At 37.9% G+C, this 21,441-nt stretch overlaps 2 protein-coding genes across 6 annotated transcripts in view; both read left to right on the plus strand.

Annotated features, from left to right (window-relative positions):
- The window catches only part of LOC133775298 (uncharacterized), a 993,905-nt gene that overhangs the window by 285,841 nt on the left and 686,623 nt on the right, over positions 1-21,441 (plus strand). The window lies entirely within an intron of this gene.
- The window catches only part of PLSCR4 (phospholipid scramblase 4), a 48,284-nt gene that overhangs the window by 23,345 nt on the left and 3,498 nt on the right, over positions 1-21,441 (plus strand). For 4 of the 5 annotated variants that reach the window (XM_062213497.1, XM_062213469.1, XM_062213478.1 and 1 more), the window contains exons 4-7: positions 11,427-11,662; positions 15,863-15,905; positions 16,812-17,038; positions 20,028-20,189. In XM_062213497.1, coding sequence (XP_062069481.1) covers positions 11,427-11,662; positions 15,863-15,905; positions 16,812-17,038; positions 20,028-20,189 — 668 coding nt within the window. The remainder of the gene's footprint in view (positions 1-11,426; positions 11,663-15,862; positions 15,906-16,811; positions 17,039-20,027; positions 20,190-21,441) is intronic. The other variant, XM_062213506.1, reaches the window with a different exon arrangement.

A 21,441-nucleotide genomic window follows, 5' to 3' on the forward strand; every position in this document is an offset into this window, starting at 1 on the left:
TGCAAAGAGGCAGAGACAGAGAGTGAGAGAGGTCTTCCATCCACTGGTTCACTCTCCAAATGGCCACAACGTCCGGTGCTGAGCCGATTCGAAGCCAGGAGCCAGAAGCTTCTTTGGTGTCTCCCACATGGGTACAAGGGCCCAAGGACTTGGGCCATCTTCTATTGCTTTCCTAGGCCATAGCAGAGAGTTGGATCAGAAGTAGAGCAGACAGGACTTGAACCCACGCCCATATGTGATATCAGCACTGCAGGTGGCAGCTTTACCAGCTATGCCACAGCCCCAGCCCCCGATTATATACTTATGATAACTGCTGTAATTCGCATTAAGAAAATACTATCCATGAATTATTTGGTTTTTAATTAACTTATTTCAATCCAATTAGACAATTCCCATTAGAATGATACTACTGGATATGTGTTCACATTGAAAATCATTCTGTCCATTAACCAGAGGACTAGGTAATAAAGAAGTCATTATTATAGGTAATCTACTTAATGGGAACTTGGCATGATTTCTTGAAATTAAAAAGATGATATTGCTAAGACAACTCAAGTTTCATGCGGCAGTGTATCTCACACTCTCATTGGCAGGACAATGCTTCAGAGCTCCACTGCACAATAACTTACTTAAAGAACTCTGAGATACTTCAGTTACAAGATGTTAAGCTTGTGCTATTTTCTTTTCTTGTAGAACCAATCAGAACACTTAATAGCAATTTCAGAGCTCAGAAGGGAGTATAATATTACAGTTTCCTCATGAATTATTTGGTCATCTTTTTTCTCCTTCACTTTTTTTTAACTCTAGGTAGCATATACTTATAATGAAAATCATTCTATAACATAAAGTTGTGTACATTTTTCTTAGAAATATAATATATATATATATACAAAATAGCCCCATAATCTAAATTATATTTCTTTCTGGCTCTTTTGATCCTCAAACCTTATTATATGAGTTTCTTTTGTATAAAAAAATAGTAAATTAATCATCACCTTGCTAAAGTTTCTCCACTTTCTGCTGCTTTTGCCAAAAACCAAACTTGCCTTCCATCTGAACCCTTATCAGTACCTCCTTCCTAATCTTATCTCATTTATTGAGTTGTATGAATGTGACACTCATCACTCCACTTTCCATGCACAGAGTGTAAGGTCTTCTGTCATCTTTGCTCCCTGCTGTCTTTCTCTTTGTCTACTAACTATATACAACCTTTACTCCTTGCAGTACCAAACCTCCCATGTGTACTTGCTCATTTTGTCTGTTTCCTTGAAAAACCTTTCCCTATTTGGGAGGTGCTAGCTATGTCTAATGTGTTAGCACTTCTATCAGTTTTTTCTCTGTACCTTCTTCTTTGCATAGTTTAAGTGCTCCTACTTTCTAATCCATTCCCGCTTAAAAAAGATAATGCTAGGTGGGCATTGTGGAGCACTGAATCAAGCCACCTGTGATGTGGGCATAGCATAGCTGAGTGCTCGTTCAAGCCTCAGTTGCTTCTCTTCTGTTCCAGATCCCTGATAATACAGCTGGCCAGAAAGCAAGTGATGGCCCAAGTATTTGGATTCCTGCCACCCATGTGAGAGATCTGGATAGAGTTCCTGGATCCTGGTTTCAGTAGGGACCAGACCTGGCTATTGCAGCCATTCAGGAAGTGAACCAGAAAGTGGAAGATTCTCTGTCTCTCTCTCTCTCTCTCTGCCTTTAAAATAAATAAATAAGTTTTTAAAAAGATAATGCACATTTCCATGAACTTTTAAAATTTTGTTTTATTTGAAAGAGAGAGAGAAAGAGATCTTCCACCAGCGGGATCACTCCCCCAAATACCTGCAGCACCTGGTTTTGGACCATGCTGAAACCAAGAGCTGGGAACTCAATCCAGATTTTTCACATTGATGGCAGGGACTCAAGTATTTGTTCCATTACCTGCAGCCTCAGGTGCACATTCACAAGAAACTTGATAGGAAGCAGAGACTGGACTTGAACCCCTACGCACCCATGGGATATGAGCATCCCAAGCTGTGTCTTAGGTGCTACACTCAAGGCCTGCCTTGTAATCCCTTAAAGACACCACACATTTCCTCTGCCTCTATCAGCTATTTGCTTCATGATAACCATTCTCTTTGTAAATCTGTGTCTCCTCCACAGAAGTGGATGCCCTCAGAAACATGCATGTGTTTGTACATCTGTCTGACAACCAGCATAATAGCTGGCCCTTGAAATGTATTTGAGTAATGCTTCCCAGATAAAAGAATGTTAGGCTTATCTCATAGCGTTATCATAAAATATTATTAGCAGAATTTGTTTTGCGGTTTATGACTTTTATGAATAGGATTTTATGAAGAGCCAAAATGTCCCATATTTGATCAGCTTCAAGGCTTTTCCTCTCTTTCATGTCCACATCATAGAGTGAGGCTCTCAGCAATCTGTCCTGCAGAAACTGCCATGTTTGCTCCATTTCTAACCCTGAGAACTATGGGGAGTCCTGAGAAACCTCCCTTCCTGGTGGTGCCTGGATCTCTCAGCATTGGTTGACTGCAGACGTCTCCTGACGTGGGGAGACGTCTCCTGGAGGTGGGGATGCAGAACTTGAAGATTTAAAAGTATCTGCAGTTAGAGCTGCTCTTCTAGTTTACAGGTCCAGAGCCCACTGGATCCCCTCTTGGGAGTTCCTCCTCCTTGCCTCTGATCTAGAGAGAGTATTCTCATAATTTAGTTAAGGGTGCCTCTGTATTCAGAATGCTTGAATTGTAATCCCGGTTCTGCTGCTTACTATCCAGGGATCTTCAACAGGTTGCTTAACGTTCCTGTGCCTCAATTTTCCTCTGAAAGTTAAGGATTATAATAATACTTACCAAATAGGATTCAGGGAAATTTTATAAGATTCAATCATTGCAAAATCACTGTAGCAGTGCCTGGAGGGTGCTAGGAGCCCAGCGGTGTGTGTTTGTGTAGCCAACGTGGGCTTCTCTAACATGAGCTCCTTCCAGATCTGCATGGTATGCAAGACCCATGTCTCTAGAGGGGTTGAGAAAGAGAGCATGGTCTCCTCACTTCCTCAAGTCTTTTTCCTTCTGAAAGAATGACTTCTGAAAAAACAGCTACCAGTAGAACTGTTCACATTTTTAGGGGATATCAATACCATGTAATAGCAGTGTGGCATTGTTCTTTGATTAAAAAAAGATGCCAGATTCCCTAGCCTCGACAGGGGGAACTAAGGGCACCACAATGTTCAAAACTGGGCATACTCAGCAAAACCAAACACCATTTGTCATTTAACAACCGAGCCCAATATGGGCTTCTTCTGTCCTAGTCCTGTTTCCTTTAGCATCCTCAAATTGACTTCAAAGAAAAGAACTGACTCAAATTGCTAAGATCAGGAATGACAGGATTTTACTACCAACCTTACAGACATCAAAAATATTATAAAGGAATACTGTAAACAATTGTATGCCAATGAATTATAAAATCAAAGTGAAATGGAAAAATTTCTAGAAATAGACAATTGAAATACATCCAAGAATAAATATAAAATCTGAATAGATTTATATAACAAAAAAGATTGACTTGGTAATTTAAAAATCTTCCACAAAATAATTCTTAGGCCTAGATGAATCACTAGCGAACTCTACTAAATGCCTAATAAAGTTTAAATCAAAGAAATATAAGGATGGTGAACTTTCCCAACTCATTCTATGATGCTTGTACTACCAAATTAGCAAAATTAGACAAAAATATTACCCAAAAGTAGAGATCAATATACCTTATAAATATATTCAGAGATGTGCAACAAAATACTCGCAAACCAAATCCAGCAACATGAAAAACAATTATATAGCATGACCAACTGATGAAAAACTGGTTTATTAATGGAAATCAGTCAACATGTATGCTGTATTGAGAAACTAATACAAAAAGCACATGATCGGCTGGTACCGCAGCTCACTTGACTAATCCTTCGCCTGTGGCGCCGGCACCCTGGGTTCTAGTCCCGGTTGGGGTGCCGGATTCTGTCCCGGTTGCTCCTCTTCCAGTCCAGCTCTCTGCTGTGGCCCGGGAAGGCAGTGGAGGATGGCCCAAGTGCTTGGGCCCTGCACCCGCATGGGAGACCAGGAGGAAGTACCTGGCTCCTGGCTTCGGATTGGCGCAGCGCACCGGCCATAGCGGCCATTTGGGGAGTGAACCAACGGAAGGAAGACCTTTCTCTCTGTCTCTCTCTAACTGTCTAACTCTGCCTGAAAAAAAAAAAAAAGCACATGATCACATTCATAAACACAGAAAAAAACTTTGAAAAAAATCCAACATACTTCATAATAAATCAATCAAAAACTCTAGGGATGGGAACAAACTTCCTGAACCTGATACAGGGCATCTTTGAATAGCTCCTAGACCACATGATACCTAATAGTAAAGACTGAAGCCATTTCCTTTAATATCAAGAATTAGGCAGGATATTTTCTCCTATTGCTTCAATACAACTTGCACTGGAGGTACTAGCCAGGGAAATTAGGCAAGAAAATAAATAAAATCATTCAGATTGAAAGGAAGGGGCTACAACTAACACTACTTGCAAATGACCTCATCCCATATATCTATATTATCTATATATATAATATAGATAACACATCTTAAGGAATACACATGTATACACACATATAAATAAACAACGCTAAGACATGAGTTCGGTTGTGTTGATAGGGTAGAGGATTAATATAAAAAATTGTATACCTATACTCTAGCAATGAACAATCTGCTTATGAATGTAAAATTGGAATTCTACATATAGTAACATAAAAATAATACAATACTCTAATAATTAAGAGTATAAGACATGGACATTTACAGCTACAAAACATTGATCAAAAAATTCAAGAAGACAAATAAATGGAAAGATATCTCATGTTCATAGATTTGAGAAGCAAATATTGTTAAATATTGTTAAATGGTGATATTCTTGAAGTAGCTATTGAGATATGATGTAATTCTTATAAATTTCCCTGTAGGCTTACTGTTTTTTTTGTGTGTGTGCATTTGTTTATAAAAATTGTCAAGCTGACCCTCAGATACATTTGAAAATGTAAAAGACTCAAACAATCTTAACAACAATCCTAAAATAAGTATTTAGAGGATTCATAGTATTCAATCTCTAAACTATCAGTGAAGCTGTAGCAGACAATACCATACAATACTGGCATAAGAAGAGACTTGTAGACCAATGAGATAGAATATTTAGTCGAAAAAATAGAAATAAACCCAAACATCCATGGTCAATTGATTTTCAACAATATTGCTGAAATAATTTGGTGGAGAAAGACAAATGTTGCTGAGACAATTGAATATTAAGATATAATGAGTTCCTTAAAAAAAAAAAAGATATAATGAGTTTGAAATATTGTCGCCTACTGTGTACAGAAATTAACTGAAAATGTATCAATACTGATTGGAAAGCTTAAAACTTTTAGAAAATGTGTATATATATATATAGATATATATAGTCAGGACCTTAGATTAGGTAACAGTTGGTTAACTATGACACCCAAAACACAGCAACCAATAAATAGAGACACACCTCAGAGACACTACAGGTGTGGTTCATGATCACCATAAGTTTCCTGTAGCATATAAAAGTATAAAGTTACATTGTACTAGTCTATTAAGTGTGCAATAACATTATGTTTTTAAAAAGTACATTCCTTAATTAAAAATACTTAATGTAAAAAATGCCAGTGATCATCTTAGCCTACAGTGAATTATGCACTTTTTGATGGTGGAGGGTGTTTCATCCATGTTGATTGCTGTTGACTTCTCAGGGTAGTGGTTGCTGAAAGTTGGGGTGGCTGTGTCACTTTATTTTTTTTATTCAAGATAAACAAAATTCCAGTGAATTCATACATCTAGATTTAGGAATTTAGTGGTATAGTTTTAGTGATATTTCCTACCCCACCCTCCCTCTGCCCACTGTTAATTTTTACAAAGATCTATTTTCAGTTTACTTTACAGTTTTACTATAAGATTAACCCTACACTAATGAGTTCAACAAATGGTAAAAAGAAAAAGCACTGTTCCTCAACAGTAGAGACAAGGACTGTAAACAGTCATTGAATCTCCAAATGGCAATTTCACTCCTTTACATTACATTGTTGGTACTCTATTAGTTACCACAGATCAGGGAAAACATACAGTATTTTATGTAGATGTTGTAGCAAGCCATCCAGATCAATTTCTTAAAGTAAGATAATAATGAAGTTTGCCACATCAATGGACTCTTTCTTTCAGAAATGATTTCTCCATGGCACATGATGCTGTTTGATAGCATTTCGTGGACAGAACTTCTTTCCAAATTGGAATTAATTCTCTCAAAGCATGATACTGCTTTTTCAATCAAGTTTATGTAATGTTCTCAATCCTTGGTTGTCATTTCAACCATGTTCACAACATCTTCACCAGGGATACATTCCATCTCAAGAAAGTGCCACCTTTATTCATCCATAAGAATTAGCTCCTTGCCCATTAAAGTTCTACCATGATGGGACAGGTATTTGGCTTAGTGGTGAGAGGTCTATTGGGATGCCAGCATCCTATATTGAAGTACCTGGCTCCATTCTTCATTCCTGCTTCCTACTAATGCACACTCTGAAGGCAACAGGTGATGAATCAAGTAGTTGGGTTCCTGCCACACACATGGGAGACATGCATTGAATTCCTAGCTCCCAGCTTTGGCTGGCTCAGCCAAAGCTATTGAGGGTATTTGGGGAGTGAACCAGCAGGTGGGAGATCTGTCTGTATGTCTCTTTGCCTCTAAAGTAAATAAAATAAATAGATTTATTTTCAGTTGTATCATGAGATCGTGCCAATTCAGTCACGTCTTCGGACTCTACATTAAATTCTAGTTCTCTTGATATTTCTACTATGTGTGCCATGCCTTCTTCCACTGAATCTTGAGCCCCCTTCAGGTCACTCTGAGGGCCTGAGTCTACTTCTTCCAAACTTCTGTTAATGTTGATATTTTTGCCTCCTCTGAGAATGGTGAATACTTTCCAGAAGGTTTTCAGTTTACTTTGCCCAGATCCATTAGAGGAATCATGGTGTGTGGCAGCATAAGCTTTATTAAATATATTTCTTAAATAATCAGACTTGAAAGTCAAAATTACTCTTTGATCTATGGATTACAGAATCAGTGTTGTGTTAGTAGCCATGAAAACAACATTAATTTCATTGTACGTCTCCATCACCCCTTGGATAACTGGGTGCATTGTCGGTGAGCTGCAACACTTTTAAAAGAGGTTTTTTTCTGAGCAGTGGATTTCAACAGTGGTCTTACTATAATCCAGTAAACCATATTGTAAATAGATATGATGCCATATCTGATTCCACTTATAGAACATAGGTATGAATGGACTAAATTTCTTTCCTGAAGGGCCCTAGGATTTCTGGAATGTTGAATGAATATTGGCTTCAACTTAAAGTCACCTGTTGCGTTAGCCTATAACAAGAGACTCAGTCTGTCCTCTAAATCTTTGACGACATGTGTTGAGCTCTTTTGCTATTAAAATCCTGGTAGGATCTTCTTCTGCTATCGGGATGTCTAGACTACATTCAAAATCTATTGTGTAGTGTAGCCACACTCATCAGTTATGTTTGCTGGATCTTCTGGATAGCTTTTTGTGTTATCTTTCATTTGTGTGTTATGGAAATGGTTTCTTTCCTTTAACCTCATGAACCAGCTCTACCAGCTTTAAACTTTATTGTGCAGCTTCCTCACCTCTTTGAGCCTGCATAGACTTGAAGAGAGTCAGCAGCTTGCTGTAGAATAGATTTGGCTTCAGAAATTGTTGTGGCTAGTTTGATCTTCTATCCAGATCATGAAAACTTTCTCCATATCAGCAATGTGCTATCATTTTGCATTTATTTTATCATTTGTAGATTCACTGGAGCAGAACTTTTAATTTCCTTCAAGAGCTTTTTTGTTGCATTTACAACTGCACTGCTTGGCACAAGAGTTATAGTTTTGGGCCTATCCAGGCTTTCAACATGCGTTGCTCATTAAGCTTAATCATTGCTAGCTTTTGATTTAAGGCAGGGGTGGGGAACATGTAGCCAGCAGGCCATTTAAGGCCTGCAAAATTATCTGGTCTGGCCCTGCCAAGGCAATCACAGCAGGACTCAAAATTCAATAAATCTATGGCAGGCTGACTTTTAAGTTGATGATTGTATGGCCTGTGAATGTTATAAATATCCAAATGGCGCTTGGCAGAAAAAAAGTTTCCCACCCTGATTAAAGTAGAATACATGACTATTCCTTTCACTGGAACACTTAGAGGCCATTATAAGGTTACTAATTGGCCCAATTTAAGTATTGTTCTATCTCAGGGACTAGGGAGACCAAGGGAGAGGGAGAGGGCTGAAGGAACAGCTGTCAGTACAGCAGTCAGAACACAAACCACAGTTATCAGTTAAGCTCACCATTTTATATGGATGCGATTCATGGCACCACAATATAATTACAATAATAATATCAAACAGCATTGATCACAAATCACCAAAACAGAGATAATGATGAGAACATTAGAAATATTTGAGAATTACCAAAATCTGACACAGAGACACTAATTGAGAATATGCTGTTGGAAAGATGGCACCAATAAACTTGCACAATATAGGGTTGCCCAAGCCTTCAATTTGTAAAAAACACAATTAGCTGCAAAGTGTAATGAAGCAAAGCTCAATTAAATTAAGTATGTTTTTTTCAAGGATACTATCAAGAAAAAGAAAAGGCAGCTTAGAAAATGAGCGGAAATACTTGTAAACCATCTTTTCAGCAAGGGCCTTTCATCTTGAATATGCTCATGTAAAGAACACTTTGAATGCAGCAGCAAAAAGACAAACAATTTAATTTTACCATGGGCAAAGGATTTGTGTGGATATTTCTCCAAAAGCATATATACAAGTAGCCAAAATATGAAAAGATGCTCAACATCATTAGTCTTCAGGAAATTGAATCAAAATCACAGTAAGATATCACTTCATGAGTGAAGTGAAAGGCAAGCAATAAACAAGTATTAATGAGGATGTAGAGAAACTAGAACTCTTATACACTACAGATAGGAATGTGAGATGGTGATGTCACTTTGGAAAACATTCTGGCAGTTCCTCACAAAGTTAAATACCCAAGCCAAGTTCACTCATGGGTAGAGAATGAAAAACATATATCCACAACAAATCTGTACCTGGATGATCTCTGAAGCATTATTTGTAATAGCCCAAATGTCAATCAGCTTGTTAAAGGATGCACTGGGAGAGACATTTGGCAAAAAGATGAAGATGCCACATGGGATGCCCACATCCCATATTGGAATGTCCTGGTTGTAGTCCTAGCTCCACTTCAGATTCTAGTTTTCCTCTCATGCATACCTTAGGAGGCAGCAGGTGATCAAGTAGGTGAGTCCCTGACATTCATGTGGGAGAACCAGACTGAGTTCTGACCTCTTAGTTTCAGCCTGGACTATCCCTAGTTTTTATGCGCATTTGAGTAGTGAACCAGCAGATTGAAGATTTCTCTCTGCTGTCTCTGATTCTCTATCTCCATCTCTCTCCCTGTCTCTTCCATCTTTGTATCTTTGTCTCTCTGCCTTTCAAACAAATAAACACAAATTTAAAAAATAAATGATATATAAAATGTTATATATATATATACCCATATAATAAAGTATTATACCGCCATAAAAAGAAATGTACTGGTATATACTATAACATAGATAAACATTGAAAGTATGCTAGTTTAAAGAAACTAGCCACACGCATTCTACAATTTCATTGTCATGAAATGTCCACATTAAGCAAATTCTTGGAGACAGTGGTTTCCAGGGACTGTGGGGAGGGAGGAAAGGGAATTGCTATTATTGTATGTCCTTTCTGGGGTGAAGAAACTTCTGAATTTAGATAGTAGTTTGGGTTCTACAACTTTGAGCATATACTAAAAGCCACTGGACTCTGTATTTTATAATAGAATCATTGAAAGAAGATATTTTTCTGCCTTAGAGTTTCTGATGCCGAACAGAAGATGGTCTAGACAGCTGCAGTTTTACTGACCACTTCACATTATTTTAGAGCAGTTGGTGTATTGAGCTAGAATTTAAAAACAGTATGTCGTTGAAATGACTTTTGTCTAAACTTAAGAGTAGTATATTCAAAATTTTGCCTTTGATAATCTAGAAAATCTAGTTTCATTGTTGCAAGTTCCCTCACATACAACCAGCAAGGCTTCACCATATTTGGATTCTCGGCTATTATAAAGCTGATTTTGCTTGATTTTAACCAAAACATATCAATATTTAAATCTTAACAGCAAATAGCTTGTAATTTGTTTTTACAAGACTTTCCATAAGACATCTTGTTTTTAAATGTTTGAAAGAAGAAAGCCTTTTTTTTATCTGGTTGTGGCCCTCCCGGCAGTTCCGAGAAAAGTGCTTGTGGGCTGCTGTGGCTTTTCTGTTCACAAGGCTTCAGCTGAAAGATAAGTGCTATGGTCTGGATATTTGTATCACCTCCCTTCCTACCCCCAACACGCATACCCTCACCCAAATTCACGCAATTTAGCTCCAATTCCCCACACGACAGTATTTGTAGATGAAGACTTTCAGAGATATTTAGGTTATGAGAGTAGAGCCTTCATCGTGAGATTGGTGCCCTTAAAAGTGATAACATAAAGAATCTCTGCCTCTCTACCCAGTGAGGACATAGGAAGAAGTTAGCCATCTGCAAACCCTGATGAGGTCTCTCACCAGGCTTGACCATGCCTAGCACTTGATTTTAGACTTCCTGGTTCCCAGAACTTGGAGACCAAATGCTTGTTTAAGCAAGTGCATTCTGGTGTTTTGTCATATCAGCGCCAATTTCTAAGACAATAAGCTTAAGAAATTGAATCTAAGATATCAGGATGTAAGCAGCACTCTGAGACCTAGATGAAGATACCAACAAGTGATTGAATCAAAGGCAGCCCAACATAGGAAGTAAAGTAACCCTACTATCTTTGTGACCTTAAGCAATAACAAGAATAAAGTGACAAAACTCTACAATGATAATTATGTGCTAGGCCTTGTGCTAATCCCACTATAACCTAATAAAGTGTATACACTATCTCCAAAGGAGGTACCTCATGCATTGGGAGATGCATGTGTTGCAAACTTTATTTATGCACCTCTGAAGTAAAAAATAACTATCTTAAAAGGTTTAAGAGGACTAAGTTAATTTGTATGTAAATCATCCGCTTAGTATGTTGTTGGGACACAGTGCGCACTCAGAAAATGGAATAGCATATGCTATTCATGTACATGTTTTTTGACCTATTTTGTCTCCATGGAAAAATTCTTGTTAACTTTAAATATATTATAGTGATAATAATGTTTAGCACTTTCATTTGTTTTTGAACACAGGACCCCCAGGAGAAGCTGCTCCCCTACCTACAGGCTACCCAGCAGGCTTGCCTATAGGATACTATAGTCCGCAGCAGCCCAGTACCTTCCCCTTGTACCAGCCAACTGGTACTGCTTATCCCATCCAGTATCAACCTGGCAAATATCCTATGCCGAATCAACTTGCTCCAGTAACATGGATGCCAGGACCACCTCCTATGCCAAACTGCCCTCCAGGTCTGGAATACTTAGCTCAGGTATGGCATGCAAATCCAGATAATTTTCTTACGAAGGATGACCATGGGGATCTGAGAGGAGTCAAAGGCTGGGTAGCATGAATAAGATGGAGCAGTGATGACAGATCCAATTTATGAGACTGTAGGAAAGTATGAGACTTCCATTGTGGTACTGATTTCCAAAATGTGAAGAGGGATGTCTTTTATGGAATGAGTATTGTTTTCATAAAGGATCCATGTTGAGTTTTATAACACTCAAGATGTATTCTTGAAGGTAGTAGAAAAATAGGAATAGTGATAGCCATAGAGAAAAGGTATCGTGGATGCCAGCTCCTTGTAAGAGTTAACACGAAGAAAATCAACATAAGAAAGAGCAGAGCACTAGACTCTGGGTGAGTTACTTAGTGCCTTAGCCTACTGCTTTTCCTCACAACCCAAAATGTTCACCATCCACTTCTGCCACTCCCCAAAACATAACAAGAATACTACCAAGAATACTGCTTCAGGCCAAGTTCCAGAGACCTCCTTCACAAAACATGAATTTCTATCTGCAAAGACATCCTGATGCAAAAACCAGCTTAATGTGCAAAGTTGGGGTACAAATGATGCTATTTGAAAACCCATGTCAGAAACTAAAAAAAAAAAACCTGTATAATGAAAATAATGGAAAACTAGTGGCAGAAGTCCCTTTTTGAATCTTATTTTGCTTTTGGAAATAGGAAGTATTAGAAAACATCATAAGCTATTGGAAGGTTAGCAGAGGGAGTTAAGATATCTGTCTCACAATAGAGTGCCTGGGTTCCCTGCTGCTCCCACTCCTAACTCCAGATCCTCACTATTGCAGACCCTTGGGCACAGCAGAGATTGTTCAAATAACAGGCTTCTTGCTGCCCATATGGGAGACCTGAATTGCATTCCTGGCATCTCTCTCTCTCTCTCTCTCCCACCCTCCCCTACCCCAGTCTCTCTGCCTTTCAAATAAATAAATAAGCCTTTCAAATAAATAAATAAGTTTTTAAAAAATGTTTATAAAAACAGAGGTGCGTGTTTGGGGTAAGCGTTGGGACACTGCTTGGGATAGCCTCGTTCCTTATCAGAGTGCCTGTGTTGAAGTCCTGGCTTTGCTCCTAATTCCAGCTCCCTGCTAATGCACACTCTTAAGAGGCAGCAGGTGATGGCTCAAGTTCTTGTGTGCTGCCACCCATGTGGGAGACATGGATGGAGTCCTTGGTTCCTGACGATAGCCTGACACCACCCTGGCCTTTGCAAGCATTCCGGGACTGAACTAGAGCTTGGAAGATTCTCTCTCTCTATCTCTCTCTCTCTTCCTGCCTCTTCCTCTCTGTCACTATGCATTTCAAATAAATGCAAATTTAAAAGAAGAAAAGAAAAACATCTTAAGCAGAACTTTCCAACTCAATACCTGTCTCCCCAGATAGTTAAAAATTCCATGGAGTTGACACATTTCTCTTTTCAATTCTGTATATTGATAGGGAGAGACTCTGTTTCGTTCATTGAAATCCATTGGCATGATACCATAGTGTTGATGTATGAAAGTTAACACAATGGATCTTCAAAAAGTTCATGGAAATGTGCATTATCTTGTATTTCTCTTTTTTCACAAAGCTCTTGAAGTACGCTTACCAGTTAGATCAGAAAAACTTTGAATTTGGGGACCGGCATTGTGGTATAGTGAGTAAAGCCACCACCTGAGATGCCCGCATCCCATATGGGCACCACTTCATGTCCTGGAAACTCGACTTCTGATTCAGCTCCCTGTTAATGGCCTGAGAAAACAGTAGAAGATGGCCCACGTGTTTGGGCCTCTGCCATCCTTGTGGGACACCCGGATGCAGCTCTTGGCTCCTGGCTTGAACCTGGCTCAGCACAATCCATTACAGCCATCTGGGGAGTGAACTAGCAGATGGAAGATCTCTCTCTCTCTCTTTGTGTGTGTGTTTCCCCTCCCTTTGTAACTCTTTCAGAATAAATAAATAAATAAATACATTTTTAAAAAAAGAAAAATTGTGATTTTACATTTGCCAAAAACTTAATTAAATGATTATTTGGGCAAATTATTGACAAAATACAAAAAGCCAGCCACTCAGATAAAATGCTGGAATAAATTCCTACACTATTTCACAAAATTATGAAGTGTTTATGGTTAAACAAATTTAGAATGTTTCATTATATACTTGTTGATAAATACAGAAATTATTCTTTGCAGTCTAATATCCTCAGCAATCATTTATCTTTTAAAGATGTGTAGCTTTGTTAAGTATTATAAAACAATTTCTCAGTTTCTTCTTTTACATTGATTGAAGTTAAATTAACATATTTAGTTCCATTTTTCCTTTCAGGAATATTTCTAATTAACAAAATGAAAAAGAAAACAAATAAAGCACATATTTGGAACTACACAAATGTGCCTTTTAAAAAAGATTTATTTATTTGAAAGGCAGAGCAACAGATCTTCCTTCTTCTGGTTTATTTACCAAATGGCTGCAACAGCTGGGTATGGGCCAGGCTAATGCCAAGAGCCTGGAATTTCATGTCTCCCACTGTGGTGGCAGGAGCCCAAGTACTTGAACTATCATCCCCTGTAGTTCCAGACACATTAGCAGAAGCCAGATTAGAAACAGATCTGCTAAGACTTCAAACCACCACTCCCATGTGGCACGCTGGCACCCAAGCAGCTTTTCAACCTGCCATATCACAACGCCAATACCCAAACTAGGTTTTTAACCCTGTCTTCAGTACCAGTTAACTAAAACCTTGAGTTTTAGTTTGCATTTCATCATCTATAATAGAGTACAGATAATACCTACATTATCAATTTGTCATTAATGAAATAAAACTTGCAATATTTTTGGCACAGTGGTCCTCAATAGTAGATGATAGTTGTGTAAATGTTATTGTTGAAACTCCTTCTTGTATATAAGACATGGAGCCAATAATTTTCCCCTGTCTACCATAGTCTTTTTTGAGATCTCATATACGGATTGCATGGATTTTTGTTGAGATTCTTAAGACCCAGAGTAGCAGGAGGATATTATTTCTAGAATACTGATTTTGTCTTTCTTTACCTTAATTTGTCCATGAACCACTCCTTGACAGGTGTATGATATTATTGAGTAAACTTCTTTTTTATAGGCATCACTTCAGAATATTTTCATCTACTGTATATACTTTTTTAAAGTGGTGAATTTTTTTTTAGTTCCAGATTTCAGTATCCCAGATTTTTACAAGGACTGTAACATTTTGGTAGCCACTTTTTATATTTTATGAGACATGTGTATCTTCTGACCTGATTGTATTTTCATATAAGAAAGTTTTTAAGCATGGATTGTGACCTTCTACACCCTCCTCTAATTAATCTTATGACAAAACATTCATGTTTAGATATTTTTAAATTTTATTTAATCCCACATTCATGTATTTGTTATTAGTGTATACAATGAGTACTTTGTTGGCTGTCCCTAAGTCACTGAGAGAATTGCCTTCTCTCTGGTTTGTCCCTGTTAAATTGTTCTGAACTTGATCTTCAGTCTGGTTGGAATGTCAGTAGGGAATCATCTAGGAACAATCAATACAAATATGCTTCTTCAAGATGCTGTTACTATGACAACTAGACTTTTTTTTATATATATCAGGCAACTTTTTTTTTTTTGAAAGGCAGACTGAGAGAGATGGACAGAAAACAGACCTCCCATCCCATCTACTAGCTCATTTCTCAAATGCCTGCCACAGTCATGGCTGTATGAAGCCAAAGCCAGGAGCCAGGAACTCAATCCAGGTCTCCTACATGGGTAGTAGGGTCCCAACCACTTGAGCCATCACCCTCTGTCTCCCAGTGTGGGCAATGGCAGGAAGCTGGAATTGGGAATGGAGCTGGGATCAAAACCAGGTACTCTGATATTTGATGTTGGAGTCATAAGTGATGTCTTCACTGCCAGGCCAAGCACCTGCCCTTCTTTTGTTTAATTTTGTTTTTAAGTACAACTTAAGGAAAGTGTTTTTCTTGTCTGAATAAGTCCACTACTATCCATCTGATCAGATGTAGACAAGCTAATTTCACTTGATAATTGTTCTTTTCAGTTTCAAAAACATTTTGGTATCAATTGATTATTTTAATACCCATCTCATCAGTTTCTTTTCTAATACTAATTTGATTTAATTTTGTTATTTCTAGCTTCTAATTTCATTATTCTTTCCCAACAGTTGGACAACATACATGTTCTTCAACATTTTGAGCCTCTGGAAAGTATGTATAATTTTGTAGCATTCAGTATTTTAATCAAGTGGATGTTTGCATTGTCTAATATCTAATTCTTTCTTTAGCTGATCAATTTTAGTAGTTTAAAGAGAAAAGACTATTCTTATTATCCTTTCTTTAAGAAAGTAATAAGACACATCATTTTGAATAAGTTTTTCTGTACATTTATCATTTGCTCATAAGCTTGAACAGGACATACATTTTATCTGGTCAACATCCCCCATGCTTATTCTTCCTCCTTGTAGTCACCTTTCATAGGTGAGTAAAAGACAGACTGAAGAGGCCAAATGAGCTAGCAGGGGCACTATAGTCTGCTAATACATGGCAGAGGAGGATTCAAATCTATAGCTGCTGAGTTCTGGTTCAGTGCCCTTGCTTTGGAAAAAAAAAAAAAGAAATTATCGTGATCAAAAGGATGTCTATTCTCAGCTTTTATTTATGAGACTTCTGACCTCACTGTGCTGTCTTTACATATTTGTTTCTCCACCACATAGGGCCTTTCACTTTCCTTGGTTGGTTTTCTTATTTGAAATTAATGACGAAGCTAGTCATTCTGGCATACGTTATGAGCTGATTAATCTATGGTCCAATTTGTAATTCTACTTAAGTTGTTTTATAATTGTTCTGATTTCAAAATACTCCAGGAAGAGTGTCTCAATCTTTGCTTTTATGTAGAATTGTTTTTAAAAATCACTTTACAGTAAATTTCTTAAGGTAAATGTTTTACATGTTCAGCATTACTTAAATATTTATAGGACCCTTTTTTAGTGCTCTAATCAGTTGTGTATTTTCAACTGAAATTTTTAAATTAAGCTCCTAAGAAATAAAAGAGACTTGTTGAATGCTCATTTGTATAGTTATAATTCAAGATGGCTTTCTTGCTTTATGTTTTAGTGATAACACATTTTGAAACTAATAACAAATATGATATTAAAAACAACGCAAACCAAATGGTTTACTTTGTAACTGAAGACACCGATGACTATACCAGGAATGCCTACCGGACACTAAGGCCCTTCGTCCTTCGGGTCACTGACTTCATGGGACGAGAAATTATGACGATGCAGAGGCCTTTCAGATGCACCTGCTGCTGCTTTTGTTGCCCCTCGGCCAGGCAAGAGGTCAGAGAATGGAAGTCTAATCTACTGTTTTCTTCCTGATCCAAGTCTTTACAGAATGGTTGTGCTCTTTCCAAACTATACAGGACAGGATTTTCAGTGGCTGTCACTCACAGCAAAAGAAGATTGCGAGGAGGAATAAATTCAGATCATCTCACCAAGGAAATCACAGAGGGCTTTTTATTGTGGGTTCACATTCTTCAAGGGAGTCAGTGGATCAAGCACAAATTAGGGTTGTGTAGGGAATGACAGCAATTCTATAAGTTGTGTCTACTGATTTAGAAATTTACAGATTGACAGTAGTCGCCTACATTTTTCTAAAGGTACCTGTGTGTCACCAGATAAGGTAATGCTGAGTTGAAACATATGCTTTAAAATTGGCAGGGCTCATAGGTACCTTGGAAATATCCCGTCCCCCTTTTCTACAGGTAAAGAGCAGCTCACAAAGATTAAGAGTTTGAAGTAGGTGCCACATTTGGCAGATGACAGAACTGGAACTAGAATGTGGGTGCGTTAATTTACAGTTGGGTTGCTTTTTTATTACCTGTGAAGTTCTAAGAAAATTGTTTGTTACAGGGGAAAACTGTGGAGAAGTCAAGCAAGGTTTAGATTTCAGATACAGTGCTTACTTAAATCTAGGCAATTTATTTAAACTTTTTGATCCTTGGTATTCTGATTCATAAACTGGATAGAACAATACCAAGTAGGATTACTGGGATAGGTCAATTATGTGCTCAGTACCAGCATTTACTAAATATTTACTTATAGCCATCTCTATGCCTGAATTGATTTACCTGTAAAGTGGAGATATTGGTAGTACCTATCTGAGAAGATAGCCTATTATTTAAGGGATTGAAGAGTAAATGCATGTCTGGAATATTGTGTTTATGATGTCCTGTAAGTAGTATTATGCTCAATGAATGATATTTGTTCTCAGATATCTTGCTCCTTTATCCTTATTGTCTTTGCAATAACAAACATATTTAAAGTAAATCTGCACCTCTTATCTTTGATCATTTTAGATATAATAGGCATTGTTCTTTATATTTGTGACTTGAGATTTTTAAATGGAAACCTACAAATGAAGCCGTCTGAGAATACAGAAAGCCAGGATAGTGTAAAGCAAATCAATATTACAAATTTATCCTAATTTGTGAAACTTTTATCTAAGATATTTTCTAGATTTTTTTCATACTTATCCAGTTTTGCTTGTATTCTTTTGTGCATGTGCTTACTTAGTGTTATCAGCTGTAACAATTTCTGTATCCACCACCACTGCCAAACAGCTTCACCACTATAAAGTCCCTCTTTTCTGTTTTACAGTCTTAATTATTTTTATTTGAAAGAAACAGAGATAGTGACAGACAGAAATCTTCTTTCTCTGGTGTGCATCAAAAATGCTCACAGCAGCCAGGGCTGAGTCAGGCCAAAGCCAGGAGCCTGGAACTCAATCCAGGTACCCATGTGGGTGGCAGGGATCCAATTACTTGAGGCAACCTCTGCTGCCTTTTGAAATGTGCATTAGCAGGAAGCTGGAATTGGAAGTGATCGGACTCAAACCCAGGCACTCTGAATGGGATGGGGCATCCCAAGCAGCGTCTTAACTGTATGTCAAGTGCACATCCCCAATCTCCTTTTATTACATCACCTTCCTCCTTTCTCTTCATCCCTAGCCCCTGGGAACTGCTCACCTGTTCTCCATCTGTATAATTTTGTCATTCCAATAATTTTCTAGAAATGGATTACGTAGTATGTAACTTTTCAGGATTAGGTTTTTTCCATCCGGTATGGTTACCTTGAGATTCATACAAGTTGTTATATACGTATATTAATATAATTGACATTTATTTAATATCTACATTAATTTTATATATTTATATTATTTCATACAACATTTAATTATATTAATTTATAAAGATTATTTGTATATTGAATGTATGCTTATTAATATATTCACTCCTTTTTATGGCTGAGAGGTATGATATGAAATTTTTAAAAAGTAATTTATTTTTATATAATTTTCAGACTTATAGGAGGTTTCAGTTTTAGGAAGCAATCAAACTTACATATTTGTGTATTGGAGTGAGTTTGCATCCAAGAATATGAACAATAATAATATCTTAGTTTGATAGTTCATAAAGTTGAATCATCCTGTCCCATGTCCTGGGTTGTCCTTTCATAAAATGCTTAGGAAAATATGTATAATAGCAGAGAAATAGTGAATAAATGAAAGATCTCTGTGAGTGAGATCCCAGTGGAAAGAACGGGGCCACCAAAGAAGGAGGTACCTTTCTCCGAAGGCTTTTTACCAAATAATTTAATCTTTATGAGTCTTGTTATTAAAGTCCTTCACAGTGGACTACTGTAAAGATGATTAGCTAAAACCAGATAGTGAACAATCCTCTAAAATTCTTGAAAAATGATTTTATATACCGATATACACACTCTGTTGTTTTCACAGTATATAATTTCCAGAAAGCCTTTCTCTTTCTTTTATAATTGTCATATCTAAGATTCTATTTCATCCAATTTAAAATCTAAGAAGCTATCTTGTTACCATGTCATGAGTTGTGTCGGAAGACACAGGGTCCTAGATTAGTGACAAGGGGCATTATTACAGCACAGCAAGCAGCATGAACATCAGCATGTTAGTGTTGGTTCCCTGTGCTCCCAAATTCTAGAGATTGATGGGAGGAGTACTGGTAATGCTGGACATGTAGCTTAGAAACAGAACTTGGGCACCTGGCTGCTTTATAGCAAGCAGTAATAATGCCTGCTCTTTGTCCTGAAGGGAAACGTGAAACTCACCAGTTAAGACCACTCACTGCAATACAACCCTCAGAATGGAACTGGTAAAATGTGAGACTTTCTCTCTCAGCAATAATTTCTCCAATCCGTGAATGAATTAAGAACACATCTAGGTTTTGCATGTGTAACTCTGTGGACTTGTAGATACACAGCTTCCTAAGCTCTTTCACTGTTTCACTTGCAGCTGGAAGTGCAGTGTCCTCCTGGGGTCACCATTGGCTTTGTGGCAGAACATTGGAATTTGTGCAGGGCAGTCTACAGCATCCAAAATGAGAAGAAAGAGAATGTAATGCGAGTGCGTGGGCCATGCTCAACCTATGGCTGCGGTTCAGATTCTGTTTTTGAGGTGAGCATTGTTTAGGGGCCAGTGTTGTCACTTAGCATGTAAAACTGCCGCCTGCTGTGCCTGCATCCCATATGAGCTCAGGTTCAAGTCCCAGCTGCTTCTCTTCCAATCCGGCTCTCTGGTATGGCCTGGGAAAGCAGTAGAAGATGACCCAAGTGGTTTGGCCCCTACACCTGCATGGGAGACCTGGGAAGCTCCTGGCTCCTGGCTTTGAATTGGCCCAGCTCTGGCCATTGTGGCCACTTAGGGAGTGAAACAGTGGATGGAAGACCTCTCTCTCTGTCTCTCCCTCTCTCTATAACTCTGCCTCTCAAATAAGTAAGTAAGTAAATAAATAACTTTAAGAAACAACAGACCCCAGAATGATCTTTTCACATGAATGAAGAAAGTTGTGTGAGAAAAGAGTTAGCAAGTTGATGGTTTCCTGAATGTGAGCTCCTTTTTTGTGATTTTAGTGTTTGATGAAGATCAAAAGAAAGCATTTAAAATACTAAACCTTGAGAGTTGCTGCTATGGCACAGCAGGCTAAACCACCACTTGAAATGCCTACAATGCAATGTCAGAGTGCATGGTTCAGTGTCCTGGCTTCTCGGCTTACAATTCAGCTTTCTGCTATTGTGCATCCAGGAAGGCAGCACGTGACGGCTCAAGTACTTGAGTTAAGATTTGAGTCCCTGCCATCCATGTGGAGCACCTGGATGTAGTTCCAATCTCCTGGTTTCCTCCTGGCCTAGACCTGGCTGTGGCAGGCATTTGGAGAGTGAACCAGTGGATGGAACATTTCTCTCTCTCTCTCTCTCTCTCTCTCTCTCTCTCTCTCTCTCTCTCTGCTTTTCAAATGCCCTTAATTCTTGGCTATATTTAATTAGTCATTTTCCCAAAGATTTTCATAATGAGGATATAGGTTGTAGTTAACACAAGGGCTCAACACTTCTAAGGTTTTACAGATTGTTTATTTGCAGGATGGAAGTCTGTATGCATACTCAAGAAATAGGATAATATTGATAGCATAGGTAAAATACATAACAAGTTGCATTTTATCTTTCTCTCAAGAAAAAGAACAATCTTTTGTTTTACCTTGTCTACAGTGGCTACAAAATGGTTGTTTATTACCTTATACACCTGGTAAAGGAAATTCCTAGTAATATTTCTTGGACTTCCTAAAGAGTACTTTTTGAGTACCCTGCAACTTACCAAGGCTCATCATCTACTAAGTTTGCTCTCTCTGATGGTAAATCTTATGATTATTAAA

Source organism: Lepus europaeus, chromosome 2 (assembly GCF_033115175.1).
Source record: "Lepus europaeus isolate LE1 chromosome 2, mLepTim1.pri, whole genome shotgun sequence".
Taxonomy (NCBI): domain Eukaryota; kingdom Metazoa; phylum Chordata; class Mammalia; order Lagomorpha; family Leporidae; genus Lepus; species Lepus europaeus.